The sequence below is a fragment of the Castor canadensis genome, chromosome 5, assembly GCF_047511655.1.
Source record: "Castor canadensis chromosome 5, mCasCan1.hap1v2, whole genome shotgun sequence".
In the NCBI taxonomy this organism is placed as follows: domain Eukaryota; kingdom Metazoa; phylum Chordata; class Mammalia; order Rodentia; family Castoridae; genus Castor; species Castor canadensis.
This window is the reverse complement of record NC_133390.1, coordinates 72,585,486-72,601,044: the sequence shown is the minus strand read 5'-3', so window position 1 is coordinate 72,601,044 and position 15,559 is coordinate 72,585,486. Positions and strand designations below refer to the sequence as shown.

Genomic DNA, 15,559 nt, shown 5'->3' with positions numbered 1-15,559 from the left:
CTCCCCACCTCCCATTCTGAAGAGGGCTTTCAGGTATATAGGGATTGATTTTCCCATTATATACTTTTAGAAATTCTTTTATGTTTTCTCCCTTGCCCCTCCCCCTATACCTCATAATTGGTATTTGTTGAATAAGTTAAAATACTTTGCCAGCCTTATACAAGGCTAATCAGGGACAAGCCTCAGCATAACATGAAAACACTTCATGAAGGCCAAATTATTATTCTACGATAAGTGGGGGGGGCGGGAAGGCAAGGAAGGGAGGGGAGAGAGACAGAGGGAGGGGAAGAGGGATCAATCCGTTCTATATTCTTTAAAGCAGGATGTTTTTCTTCTTTTTAAAAGTTGAGATATAATTCACATATCATAAAATTTATTATTTTAAATCATACAGTGCAATCATTCTGAGTACATTTGCAAGGTTGTAAACCATAACTACTATCAAATTCCAGAATGTTTTTCTTATTCCCCAGAGAAACTCATTGCTCACTAATAGTTACCCGTTATCCTACCCTCCCCAGTCCCCATTCAACCCCTGGCAATCACTAATCCACTTCCTATCTCTGTGCTCTTTCCTATGCTGACCATTTCATATAACGTGGCAATTTTTTCATTGTGTTGTAAAATTTACTTTATCACTTTTAATGGCCAAATAATATTCCACAGATATGTAGTTATGCCATATTGTAGTTGATGGACATTTAGACCATCTCCACTTTAGGGCAATTATGAAAAGTCATTTATAAGATTTTCTTTCTTTTTCTTAGTGTGTACTACTTATACAAAATAATAGGTTTAAATACATCATCTTCATACATGTACAAGTTTTTATGGGGACATGGGTTTTCAGGAATCTTGGGTATATAGCTAGGAGTAGAATATATGGTAATTCTGTTTAACATTTTGAAAAACTGCCAAACTTTAAGCAGGATTTTGTATAAACACAGAGTCATGTTTTCCATTTTATTTCAATACTGAAAATGATATGCCAGGATAAGAACTTTAAAAAAATTCCTTAATGAAAGACAAAATCCTTAAGAAAGGACATAAACTTTAAAGCAAATTGTTTGGTCAAAAGCTAGAGATGGTTTTGAAACACTGGGGCACTTAGGGCTTCTTCAAGTCATTATTTACTTTAATCCCTTAGCCTCTTAAAAAAATGACCTTTGATTATCAACTTTTTTACATTTTAGACTTTATTTTGAAGTAGTTTTAGACTCACAAGAAGTTGCAAAAATAATAGGGATTTCCTCAGATGTCCACAATGATAACATCTGACATGACAGAGTCTGTTGTCAGAACCAGGAAATTGACATTGGTATAGTAGGTGCCATGCTACCTGTGATCTGTCACTTTAGGTTTGGATTTCCTGCCAGCCCTTGTTTCCATTTCTCTCTCCTTCCACTTTCACTTTGGAAGTGCTAGTTACTGCCTAAGGACTGTCCCCATAAAAAGGTGAACGGGGCTTTTGATGATAGGTAGAAGGGGCCATTTTAAAGCAAACTAGAAAGGTAGTGCCTGTTGAGGGGGACAGGCACTGCGGATGGCAAGTGTTTATTTGCTGAGATCCTTCTTTGTCTTAACATGGGAATAAAAATCAATCTTAAACATCTTCACTGGAATTTACTCACTCTCTAGCAATGTTTGTCCCTAAGGAAAAAGCTAACTTTTCACTCTACTAAAGGAAGGGCAGAGAGAAGAAAGTGTTAACCCCCCCAACCCCATGCTCACACACACAAAAAACCCTTTCAGATGGGTTGCTAGTTGATACTTGATTACAGTGGGAGAACCTGTACTTATGAGCTAAGCAGTGGCAGGAATTCCAGGCAAAACACTATTAGCACCAGGTGGTTTGGATCAGGAAAAATCAGGATGAGAGAGGCTGTTTGGGGAGTGGCTTCATCCCCACAGGTGCAGGTGACAGCTTCTCTTAGGAGTTTGCTTTAGTGGGTTTCTCTGATCCCCACTGGTCCTAAGGTGGGGATTATGTGGAACAGCTGCAGAGAGAAGAGGTAGAATTCTGCTGGGGATCCTATGTGGAGAGGGAGGCAGTGGGACCACAAATCCAGGCATGTGGCCTGGCTTGGGATGGTGTCACCTGAGGCAGGTTCAGACCAGCTCTGCTGGTGAAGGTGGGAAGGGCTTCACAGCCTGCTGAGCACAGGGAGGGGCTACTGGTTTAAAGTCTCAGGTGGCTGGGAAGGAGGAGGAAGGGAGGAGTGTGTCTCTAAGCAGTGTACCCAAAGATGGGGAAGGTGCCCAGACCTCCCCTGGCAGGGCACACTCAACACCAGCTATTATACCTCTGCTAACTCTGGAAGCCTTTCTTCCTGGGGAGTCAGTATGATGGCAGTTTAACGCCCACACCAAGAATCTGAGCAGGAATTTCCATCTCTGCAAGATCTGCTGACAGGACATTCCAATGGGTCATTGCCAAACCCATTTTGGAGTTTGTGGCATTTAAAATCAAGCATATTACAGTAGCAATAAACCCTCATTCTGAACATGAATGTTATTACCTGCTTTGTCACACCCTTCCTTTCCAGAAAGCTGGGAGAAATACTCCTTTTTAACATTTGTAGCCTCTCTGTGGAAGGGTATGTGAGTGTTTTTTCTTAGTGATCAATTTCTCTTAGAACTTAGATAACTCTCTCAACAGAGGGACTTGTATGTCACATCTTATCTCTTTTTCCTTTGTGTCTGGAAAATTTGAAGTTAAACTGATATTTCCAGGGCCATTCAAACTCAAGTTTCTCCTTATCACCATAGGAAATTGCTTTAATAATTGACTTTTTTGGGAACTGAGGCATTTGCTTGGTATTTATATACATTATCTCTTTAACCCCCTATGACTAAAATCCTTCCTACTTTACTGAAACAGAAACTGAGCAGCAAGTTTAAAGGACCCTGAGGCCCCCAAGTCCTTGGCGACCAAACCTGGATTTAAACCTAGGTCTCTTGGTTCTAAAGCCCAGTGGTGCTTCTGTCCCATGGGTACCTCTCAGCCCCGCTGAATCCAAGCCAATTCCCCATTTCCTGGCCCAACAGTGCCCATCTGTTAATTATTCATAATGCACAATTATGAGTTAGATTAGAAGCAGATTCTAGATAAAAGAAGGTATAGCTGAGAACTTGGGGGGAAGATGGGCAGGTATCAGAAAATGCAGGAAACCCTGTAAAGAGGCCATGGAATTGGACAGAGGGTCCATGGAAAGGCCAAGGAGGTCTCCCCCACCCCTCACAGTTTCTCCTTCCTCCCCAGCTGTCTCCCAGTGTGACAGGCATCCAAGGGATCCCTAATGGAGGGACCTGCTCTGTCTGCCTGATGAGAGACAGAATATACTTCAGCAGTCCGGAATTCATTCTGGAAGATATCTTGAACATTCTTTTGTTTGAGTCAGACTCTGATGGTTTTTAAAAATAGGCTCATACCAACAGGCAACTCAACTACATCAATCTTGAGGCGGCTAGAACAGTACATGCAAAAACAAGTCAGGGTAAGCAGGCTTGGAGCTGCCACGCTAATTACAAATAGTAATTACAATAATCATACTTCATTTGTGCAGACCTTTATCCCTATAAAACACTTGTCTCCCACACGAGTGCAACACAGCCTTGATCAATGCTTGAGCATTGTTCATGTTCATTTCATATTTAAGGAAGTACCCCTAGGTGAGAGAAAGCTGGAACTTCAATTGAAATCTTTTGATCATTGGATTCTTCCTAGTCTAGCTCATGGAATAGGCCTTGTTTGTGGTGGGAAGAGAAAAGGAAAGGGAGTATGGAGGACTGATTTCTCTGTCCTGCAGGTGCAGGAGGCTTTAGCTTTAGTGCTGCCAGGTAAAGGTGCAAGTTTGGCTGTGGCAAATTAGGTGTGGACCCCTCTGGCAGCAGTGATGCCACCTTGGCTGCAGTACTCTAACTACACAAAGAATTTGCCCAAATTTCAGATGTGCTGGACAGTTTTGCCCTGGGATAATAGGACATTTCCTGACACTCCAGAAAAGCTAATAAGCTCAAGGCAGATTGAGTTACCTGTTATGAGTGGAAACTTAAAGTCACTTCTAAGTGAGTTGTTTTTAGAAACTATGAAATGAGTGAGGGATCATTGTCCTGAAATGGGTTCCCCTGTTATTGCCTGGATTTGGATCTCTCTGTAAACCCTGGAGGGTGAGGTAGCAAAGGTCATACCCCCTCAGACATTGGCTTTTTTCCTTGTTCTCTTCCTCTGAATTGATTCCCCTTTCCTCGTCTGTTAGCTATCTTATTGTAGAGCCAAAAGTCATTTTTCTTTCTTGTAGTTGGCAGACAAATCTCCCTTTTGTCTTTTTGTCATCCTTTTTCTCTTCTAATTTCTTTTTTATGAAGCTAAAGTTTAGAATCCATCCTTCTGTTTTTATACATGTAATTTCTGATGATAATGAGTTGTGTCTGTGATGTCCCCAAATGTCATATATGCCCAAGAACTCAATATTGTTGACTGATAAATGGCTGGGTATAGAAATAGAGACTGGTGACAGGGCACAGGCCTAAATACTTTCACCCTCTGGGGTGTTTTAAGTAACCGTCTTCATTACCTGCTATTCTTTGACTTGTACATCCCTCTTTTTCCCCTACCTACCTCTTATTGATGTCTATACCCTGATTTCTTTTTCCCATACCCATCCCATTTGGGATGTATCTTTCCTAGAGAGCAGTTGGTAGGTTATTCTCTACCCAAATTGTGTCCATGGAATTGTCTGACTCACTGATCACCAATTACCCAAGGGTCTTTTTTGCTGAGAAAACAGAACACTACTAAGGACCCTGGTTGTTAAAGAGTTTCTTTAGAAATGCTAAGACAAGTGTTTGGGTTGGAGAACCTAGGGTTGCATCCTCAGCACCCTATTCCCTTCTGGCACTATACTTCCAAGAAAATCTTTCTTCTGGGAGACATACCATCACTAAAGAAGGTAAGAGGTAGATCAACTTTGAAATGAAAATCCACCCTTTTTGTCCCCAGTAAGTCGTGTGGTCTCTATATGTATGACCTTTCTGTTGACACAGGTGACCAGACTACCTTCCAGCTGCAGGTGCGCCAGGTGGAGGACTATCCTGTGGACTTGTACTACCTGATGGATCTTTCCCTATCCATGAAGGATGACTTGGACAATATCCGGAACCTGGGCACCAAACTCGCTGAGGAGATGAGGAAGCTCACCAGCAACTTCCGGTTGGGTTTTGGATCTTTTGTTGATAAGGACATCTCTCCTTTTTCCTACACAGCACCAAGGTACCAGACCAATCCATGCATTGGGTAAGTAGCTGGTTGTTCCTTTGTTGGGTACTTATGGGTAGGGGATGAAGTAGTGGGAAAGTAGCCCAAAGGAAGGATAGTTAGGACAGTCACCAGGCTTAGGCATTTAATTTAATTAGTAATGGCAAATTCTGTGCTTTCCCTACGTGTGAAGCAGTGAATGGTCACAGGTTGCATAGAGATAGATAATCATAGTCCACAGTTGGTCTTGCCTGCCTCACACAGCACTGTTTTCTAACATTAACAGAATTTAAAGAATACCCTCAGGGAGTCATGGACCCAGGTGATCAGGGAAGGGACCTGGCAGGACAACTTATACTTTCTCCTTGCTTGTAGTGACTGAGAACCTCAGAAACACATGAATTCAAAGTTTGTCCATATTGTTTGTATAAATAACTTATCTTGACAAAAGTAAATGAAAATCCTGTTTTAGAGGTACGAAATTTTTCAACCTATGGCAAGAACCTGAATTAGAAGCTTCTGACAAATTATTAGAGAATAGCAGTTTTTAACTGCTGCAACAAAATAAATTCAGAAGTGAATAATGGTGCTGGAGGTGTGACCAACTGGTAACCCTAATCCTAGCAAGTGTGAGGCCCTGAGTTCAAACTCCAGTACCGCCACAAAAAAAAAAAAAAAAAAGGTGTAATGTTCCAAACTTGCTAGAAGTTTATTTCCTATTGGTTAACACCTCTTCTACAAGCAGTGACTTGGGGATCCGGGCTCCTTCCATCTTCCAGTCTTTACTATCTTCCACACTTGTCTTCAAGGTCATCTTGCCCAGATGATCATGCAGAGCAGGTCCATGTGGGCCTGGTCTGAAGTGCCTTTTCCACTTCTGCAACTTTATTCTACTAGGTAGAACTGAATTGTAGCAAAAGGGCTGAAAACTAGTTCAGCTGTATGCCTAAGAATAAGAGGAAGCCAGAATGGCAGACAGGTCTCTGCCATGGGACATTTGGGTATATGACTGTTGTGTATGTGTGTGGGGTCACATCCTTCAGTGCCCCAATATAACCGCTATTAGGTTGGTTTCTTTCTTTTCTAGTCTTCAACTGTTCCTTTAAATGACAAAATTATGGAATGGAACTACATAGGAGTGGCCACTTCCAACTTTTTCTTGCCTTATCTTCACATTCAACTTTAATGAGGCTTTGGGATATAAGGCTCCAACATAGTCACAGAAATAAACAACCAAGGCTTAAGTTCTTATTGTCAGGCACCATACAGACTAAATGAATGCTTTATTTGGATTATCTTACTTAAATTTCATAATAACCTCTTAAGGTCTCTAAGGTAGATCTGAGTCAGACTTGAAAGATGAAGAAACTGAGGTTTGGAGAGAGTAAATAACTACCCATGATTATACAAATAGTATAAGGGGTAGACGTGCAATGATTCCAGACAGACTAGTTTTAGAGTCTGCATTCTCTTTAATACAATGCCTATTTCCCCCCTCCCAAGATACTCTACCTGAGGCTCAGTAATAACATATGTTCCAACCCCCTACACTCGCCCTTGAGGGTTTACCTGAGCTGCAGTAAGAAGCAATCCCCAAATGTCTGTGGCTTAATGCATTGAAATTTCTTTCTTGCTTGTGCAAAATCTGAGGAGGGCTGAACTGCTTTCCTTGGCAGTTCTACTTTAAGCAGTGACTCAGGGATCCAGGCTCCTTCCATCTTGTGATGTTACTTTCAATTCTTGGTCTCCCACTGCCACTGAAGGGAAGGGAGCTGTTTTTAAGCCTGTAGGCCTGCTTCTCCCCACACCTCATCTGCAGCTTCAACATCTCTCAGCTCTGAGTTGGGTTGAGTTGGTCTGGGTGGTCTGGCGAGATAATGTACCTGTGTTCTTCTGAATCCTTCCTGGCCCTGTTGTCTACTGTTCTAGATCTTTCCCAGGGAATGGAAACCAACACAATGATGGAAAAACATATAAGTTTAAATACAGATGGATTCTAATTTCTTAACCTTGAAGAGGCACTAGGTATCATCATTTGCTGAAAACAATTATTTATTGATCCTATCTCCAAGGCTCTTATCAGCTGGATTTCATGCCAAATGTCCTCTTGTTGGAGTTTTGCTCTTATTAGGAGCAATGGCATCCTAATGAAAACTTTTTTCAGTTCATCTGGAACAGCTATTCCATCCACTTGTTTCTACCCCTGCCCTGATAGGGCCCTGTTTCCAGATAGACAGGGTGTGTCTCCACTAACTCAGATGCTGGGTTGGAAGCTGGCAGAGGATCAAGGACTGGCTGTGGGTGCTGCTCAGCATTTGACTATTTCAGGCTACTCCACATTGCTTATTCAGAGTTTGCTCTCTAAGTCCTTCAGGGCAGACCCAGTTGCAAGACAGTAAGATTTTTGACAGTGAGTACAAGGCATCCTGAAAAGCTGCTTGTAAGATAGGAAATCCTGGGAAGAATGGGAGTTTTGAAGGAAACATCAGTTCTAGTTTATGTAAATTTCTCTTCTCTAAGCTGGGAGATACAAAGGGAGTCACTATGTAACTCAGAAGACTGGGATTTCTATCCCCATGTCTAGGCTGTGTGTCCAGGTTGTGCCACATAACATGTTTCCTCCGGAAGTCCTCATTGCTCCTTGAGGAAAACAGCACATGCTGTGTAATCTGACTGTTCCTATGCCTGGTCCAGTGTGTGCATTTACTTCGTTTGCCTTTCTGCTTTAATGGCTCCATGAAATAGTCACCAACCTTTAAAAAACAAGGTTTAACCAAGAATAACCAGAATTTCTAGGTTTTCTTGAAAAAATTAGGTGGTCAGGTAAAGTCCCTACCACTCTTTCCCTCATTTCATAGCTGTCCTGTTTCGCTTGTTTGCATCCCATGCCTGGGCTCAGTAGATCCTTGCTTAGTAACTTTTTAGTAGATCTTTGGCTAAGTGTCTGACCAGAGTACTTCTCAAACTCCAGTGGCCTGTCAGTTAGGTGGAGGAATAGGGGCAGCATTGGCAGCTCCCAGGAAGTCTTAGGGAGTTGGGAAACTGAAGGGAAGTGGTCTAATCACCTGTGCAGGACCAGCTGGTACCCTGGAGCTTTCCTGAAATGTATACCTCCTTCCTCTGCTCCAGATGTTTCTGCCAAGAGATCAAAATCCTGGACTTACTCCATCCCATTTTAGAATTCACCAGAAATGCCAAATCTGAAGTCCAAAGTATGAGGGCTCCTTGGGAAGAAAAAAAGGATAGAGTAACTCAAGCATCATATTAAAGAGCTGTTTATCCAGGTGCTGGTGGCTCATGCCTGTAATCCTAGCTACTCAGATGGCAGAGATCCGGGTAAATAGTTTATGAGACCCTATCTGGAAGAAATCCAACAAAAAACAGGGCTGGTAGAGTAGCTCAAGAAGTAGAGCACCTGTCTAACAAGTGTGAGGCCCTGTGTTCAAACTCCAATACTGCCAACTCCCCCCTCAAAAAAAAAAAAACCAACTATTTAAATGCTCTGAGCAACAGAAATAGTTTTGCTGGGAAGAGTCATGACAGAATTTGTTATTTCCAGATCTGAACAGATTTTCTTTGATAGAGGTATTGGGGCTCTTGTCAAAATAACAATCATTGAAAAATATTTGCAAATGAGCCAATATGTTTTCTTTGAGTATTTTTCCCAGAAAGTTACAGTACTCTTCTGCCATCTTGAAGGTGTTATTCCTGTCTTTTGGTATCTTGGTGGCTGAGGTAAAGTTTGCCATTTGTCTATTCACTGCATTTCTCTTTGGTAGTTTTTAATACAGTATGTAAGTTGCACTCCACTGTGTCTAGGTTGGATTTACTTTTGTCTGCATTGCTTAGAGTTTGTTCTACTGTGTCACCTAGAGAATATGTCTTTATTTTTGAAAATTCTGACCTTCTCTCTCTGGTTATTTCCTCTCTTCTATTCTCTCCATTTTCATCTGGATACTATTAGGTGACAGTTGGAACTTCTTGTTCTAAATTTCATATTTCTTAGTTTTTCTCCCATAATTTTAATCTTTTTGTCTCTCTCTTTGCCATATAATAGGAAGTTTCTTTCAGCTTACCATTTTATTCTTTAATTATCATTGAACTCATTCACTGAAATTTCATTTTTGAACATCAGTGACTATATTTTTTATTTTTACAACTTTTTTTTTTTCATTTTTCTTTTATTATTCATATGTGCATACAAGGATTGGTTCATTTCTCCCCACTGCCCCCACCCCCTCCCTTACCACCCACTCCGCCCCCTCCCGCTCCCCCCCCAATACCCAGCAGAAACTATTTTGCCCTTATTTCTAATCTTGTTGTCGAGAGAGTATAAGCAATAATAGGAAGGAACAAGAGTTTTTGCTGGTTGAGATAAGGATAGCTATACAGGGCATTGACTCACATTGATTTCCTGTGCGTGGGTGTTACCTTCTAGGTTAATTCTTTTCTCTAGTACCTGTTCCCCTTTTCCTATTGGCCTCAGTTGCTTTAAGGTATCTGCTTTAGTTTCTCTGCGTTAAGGGCAACAAATGCTAGCTAGTTTTTTAGGTGTCTTACCTATCCTCATCCCTCCCTTGTGTGCTCTCGCTTTTATCATGTGCTCAAAGTCCAATCCCCTTGTTGTGTTTGCCCTTGATCTAATGTCCACATATGAGGGAGAACATACGATTTTTGGTTTTTTGAGCCAGGCTAACCTCACTCAGAATGATGTTCTCCAATTCCATCCATTTACCAGCGAATGATAACATTTCGTTCTTCTTCATGGCTGCATAAAATTCCATTGTGTATAGATACCACATTTTCTTAATCCATTCGTCAGTGGTGGGACATCTTGGCTGTTTCCATAACTTGGCTATTGTGAATAGTGCCGCAATAAACATGGATGTGCAGGTGCCTCTGGAGTAACAGTCTTTTGGGTATATCCCCAAGAGTGGTATTGCTGGATCAAATGGTAGATCGATGTCCAGCTTTTTAAGTAGCCTCCAAATTTTTTTCCAGAGTGGTTGTACTAGTCTACATTGCCACCAACAGTGTAAGAGGGTTCCTTTTTCCCCGCATCCTCGCCAACACCTGTTGTTGGTGGTGTTGCTGATGATGGCTATTCTAACAGGGGTGAGGTGGAATCTTAGTGTGGTTTTAATTTGCATTTCCTTTATTGCTAGAGATGGTGAGCATTTTTTCATGTGTTTTCTGGCCATTTGAATTTCTTCTTTTGAGAAAGTTCTGTTTAGTTCACATGCCCATTTCTTTATTGGTTCATTAGTTTTGGGAGAATTTAGTTTTTTAAGTTCCCTGTATATTCTGGTTATCAGTCCTTTGTCTGATGTATAGTTGGCAAATATTTTCTCCCACTCTGTGGGTGTTCTCTTCAGGTTAGAGACCATTTCTTTTGATGAACAGAAGCTTTTTAGTTTTATGAGGTCCCATTTATCTATGCTATCTCTTAGTTGCTGTGCTGCTGGGGTTTCATTGAGAAAGTTCTTACCTATACCTACTAACTCCAGAGTATTTCCTACTCTTTCTTGTATCAACTTAAGAGTTTGGGGTCTGATATTAAGATCCTTGATCCATTTTGAGTTAATCGTGGTATAGGGTGATATACATGGATCTAGTTTCAGTTTTTTGCAGACTGCTAACCAGTTTTCCCAGCAGTTTTTGTTGAAGAGGCTGCTATTTCTCCATCGTATATTTTTAGCTCCTTTGTCAAAGATAAGTTGCTTATAGTTGTGTGGCTTCATATCTGGATCTTCTATTCTGTTCCACTGGTCTTCATGTCTGTTTTTATTTTTACAACTTTTTATTTGGTTCTTTTTCAGACCCTTCTGTTTTTCATATTTTTTGGGGGGGACTTCTAGGTTTTTTTTTTCCTAATAATATTTTATCTGGCTTTTGGCTTCTGTTCCTTCCTCTTTTTGAATGTTTTAAAGAATTTCAGGTTATTCTGTTCTTTCTATTTCTTGAGTTGTGACTGCTTCAATGTGTTGGATTTGCTGACATTCCTGTGTGGTGGTTTGTTTCTCATGGGATTTATAATATTTTCATTAGCTCATGTTCATCAGAGGCTGTTTTCCATCTGAAGACCACATGCTCTGGGTATGCTGGCTTCCCACAGAGCAGTTTTAAAGTTTGCTGCTACTGGGGGGGTCTTCAGTGCTCACTGTGGAACTGGTTTCCTTGTTAATTTCCTTCATGATGAAGGTCATAAGGGTCATGAATTCTGATTGCTCAGGCCTGGACTGACAATTTTTATGCGTGATTCTTGTGTCTCATGGTCTGGAGGTGATAAGCTTCCTCACCTCTTTCCCAGGCCAGTGGCTGGAGATTTTCTGTTTCTGGTTTAGTGTGGCATCTTTTTGTAGTGCTCAGATTTATGTAGCAGGACCTGGCCTCGTCTAGGGGCTTATCATCTGTTCCTGGTGGAATCATGCATGTCCTCAGGGCCTCTGTCCTTTTCGGGCACATCGGAGACTCCTTGGCATGAGCTACTCACACTTCTCACCTGTGCTCATCAGTCCATTCATTTTGTTGAATGGCTTCCTCTTTATTTCTGGCATCTAGGATTGTCCTTCTAAACTTCCAGTCCTAACCATATATTTAAATTTTTAAAAATTATATTTTATTTAAAAGTTCCCTATATTTAGAGTAAGAGGGGAGCTGTTCCACATTGGTTTATCCACCATCTTGTCTTGATTATTGTTTTTGGAATTTGACTAGATCTAATATCTTCAAACTGGATTCACTTTTCGTACTTATGCAAACATATTTCCACAATTCTTTAACCAGTCATGTGGTTTTTTTTGTTTTTTATCATCCTAGTTAATAATCTTTAATTGAGTAGCTTCCTATAAATAGCCCTAAGCTGGGGTCCTATAACATAGACACAGTGGGGACAGGACAATTTCCTTGCAGGATTTCCAGGCCACATAGCAATTCCGGGGATTAAACCATATTAACTGTGACATCCTAGTCCAGTGACTATGGAGACATTTCCAGGGTCTGTGTGGCAAAGAAAGGAGTATTCCTGATTTTGTTATGATAAATTATCTGTAATTCAGGCATCTCTCTGGCACACAGTTTTGAGTTCCTAATTATTTGACGGTAATTCTCCACAGTTAAAATATATCTGCTTATTGGTGTTTGTGGGAGTGAAAGGGAAGAAATTAAAAATGCTGAGTTGTAGCTGTGCTTGTTACAGCTTTTCTGGTTTTCTCATTTAACTTCAATTATTCAGTCTCTTTCTTCCCTTTCCACAGCCATCCTGACCAACTGTGACAGTAAACACACACCTGAAGTCCTAAATCATACTCCAGAATAACCCATAAGGGAGTAGCAGCTTGGAGGAAGACAGATGTAGAGCCCTGGTGTGGATGTGTTTACTTCCCTCTGGGTCTGTCCATTTGTCAAATAGCTGTGGGTGGGACCCCAGTCCCCTCTCTCAGTGGGAATGTAATTTCCACCACCATTCTCTTTATGACACAATGAAGAGGTGATGAAATGTCTGGGTGGCCTGAGGCACAGACTCAAAAGGAGCCTGACCTGTATAAGCAGGTGTTTGTGAAGATATGATGAAAAGGAAAGGAGAGAAACAAAGGAGAGGTAAAGAAAAGTCAAGTTGCTGCCCTCTATCCAGAGGGAACCATAGCTCTCATGGGAAGAGGGCTTGTTTCCAGGGCTTTGGCTGTGGTGTGGTGGATGGAGTAGGGACTATATCTCTGAATGGATTGGCCCATTAGAGAGCCAAAGATGCCTCTTTGCAGAGAAAGAGAGCCTGCCCAGACCTGCCCTGGCCAGGCCAGTTTAGGCAGCAGTGAACCCTGTCTTCTAGCAGTTGCTAAGCCTGTTTCCCTTCCCAGGCAATCTCAAATGGAATTCTAAGCCTTTCCCCCACCTCCTCTGGCTTGTTTTTCATCTTTTGTTCTGAAAGAGAGACTTCTTTTACATGGCTGTAGACCCTCCATATCTGAGCCAGGCTGCCTCCTCACCAACACTTAGCCTTTCCTCATCCCTTACTCTCTGCCTGCAGCCCACGGGCCTTCCTCCATCTTCTTCCTGTGATGGGACTCTGCACATTCTGGCTGCCACATTCTTCCCTCTCCCCCTACCACATGAACCTATTTGTAAAATAATGTAAGGCCTTTCTTCCTATTTCATTAGCTGTGTATCAAACTGAAGCTCCTAGAACTGTCATTGGGAGCTAACTTCCTCCAGGATTGGGGCCACTTGGGGTCTCTACAGCAGACTAAAGAGGAGATCGCCCAATATTTTAGAAGAAAGGCCTGAAAGTTACTTTCTGTTGACATGCAGTATTTCCTTCTTTCCAAGTTTCCAGGTACAGTTTCCCATTTGAAGATGCTTAGTTTCTAAATTATTTCTATAGCATCTAGGAGAATGGATAGTTATAAATGAACAAAGAAGCAAAAAAAAAAAAAATTTTTCATTCCTGTTTCATTTAGCATCTGTTAATGTGCTTGCACATCCTGGTGGTAACCAAGTGGGTTGGTGGAGAGCCATGGGATCCTTTGTCACATGGCAGCAGCACAATTGATGTGAGAGGCTGATTTGCAAGAACAACTCTGCTTGCATTGCCTACTTTGCCTGCACACTGATTCCATATATTTTTCCAGGCCCACATCAAGTCTTCCTCCAACCATAAGACTCTTATGTAATCAGCATTTCCTTTGGCCTATTCGTCCACACCATTCATTTCCACCCATTTGTCCACACCACCATTTCCACCTGTTTGTCCACACCATTCATTTCCCTGGTATATGCTGTAGTCTTGCAGTTAGGGCTGGACATTTGAAGGGTAGCAACTGCTGTTTATCTTTGTATCTCTGCTGTGCCTGTCCCAGGGCAGGTAGTAATGCTGGGTAAACATTTATTGGTGTTTCCCAAGGAACTCAGTGAATGTGCAAAACACTTGGTTAAGATTTAGAGATAATGATGGGAAATGACTCTTCTCTTCTTTCTCTCTAGTTATAAATTATTTCCAAACTGTGTCCCCTCCTTCGGATTCCGCCATCTGCTGCCTCTCACAGACAGAGTCGACAGCTTCAATGAGGAAGTTCGTAAGCAGAGGGTATCCCGGAACCGTGATGCCCCTGAGGGGGGCTTTGATGCGGTTCTTCAGGCGGCTGTGTGCAAGGTAACTTTCCTTTCTGGGCCTAGGCCTTCATGGGAGGTCAAGGTAGACAGCCTCAGTGTGAGTGTTGTCACTTCCTACAGGAGGTGGCAGGCTTTGACCTCCCTAGCATGTGGCTTCTATCCACTCTTGCATCAGAGGGTGAGCTCAGTGGCACCTCAGGGATATCTCCAGCAATCAAGTCAGCTGGAGCTCAGGGGTGGATTGAGCTGATGTGTCGCTCTGAGTCAGGGTGTGACTGTGTGCAGTGGGATACTGTTTTTGCCAGAAGACAGTATCTGTGTTTATAATTTAGCTTTTTTTGCTTCTTTTCAGGGGAAAAAAGTTAAAGTCAAGCCATTTACATAGAAGCTTGTTGAGCTTTCTGGTTCAATTTTGTTAAACCTTAAAGATTGCCCTATTTGGAAATCCAGCTGAAAAATAGATTTGTGTGACATCTTCGGTTGCATTTCTATATATACTTTTTTCTCCTGCTTCTCTGTGATATATGAATCCAGAGGGAGGACACAGACTTAGGTCAGAAATGAACTCATACTTTGAGAGGTTCTAATCTCAGAGAAATATATGAATAGAATATTGGTTAATAACTTATCCTTAAAATAATTTTCTGTAGTCAAAACAACCCAATGACAACAAAGGATAAAAATAAAAATAATTCTTGAATTCATCTCATTGATGCATACTTTGAATTTTTTGGTTCTTCTTGCTAATCTTTGTGCATATGCTTAGCATTTTTCCATAAACTCATCATACAGTATGCATAACTTACAATGCTGTCTTGAAATCCAGGCAGGTTCATCATGGAGAGGTGTGTGTTAGCAACTCTTTTTTCTGAGGAGGACAGGGGAAGAGGTTAGATCCTAGTTTAGAGGTTGCAGATGGTGGCTGCTCTTCATTTACTCAGTGATCATCACTGAATTGCTCACTCCTATAGTTTCTGAGCTCAGCTTGTGTTTAGGGTGTCACACACACTTTTCCTCTCCCCTCAATACTTGACATGGTGAGAAGAGAGCCACAGTTGTCCTTTCTGAAATAAGAGAACCAGAACTGTAGACAGAGATGGAAAAGGGGGGAAAGGCAAAGAAAGCAGTGTATGTTTTACAGTCCTCTTCATGGTCCCTCTGTGGCTCTGCCATCACTGAGTCCCGAGGGCCTCT

The 15,559-nt window shown here is 41.7% G+C and overlaps 1 protein-coding gene across 2 annotated transcripts in view; it reads left to right on the top strand.

Moving 5' to 3' along the window:
* Itgb5 (integrin subunit beta 5) overlaps positions 1–15,559 on the top strand; it is a 135,124-nt gene that overhangs the window by 37,636 nt on the left and 81,929 nt on the right. For both annotated transcript variants that reach the window (XM_074073340.1, XM_074073339.1), the window contains exons 4-5: positions 5,047–5,296; positions 14,237–14,405. In XM_074073340.1, the coding sequence (XP_073929441.1) occupies positions 5,047–5,296; positions 14,237–14,405 (419 nt within the window). The remainder of the gene's footprint in view (positions 1–5,046; positions 5,297–14,236; positions 14,406–15,559) is intronic.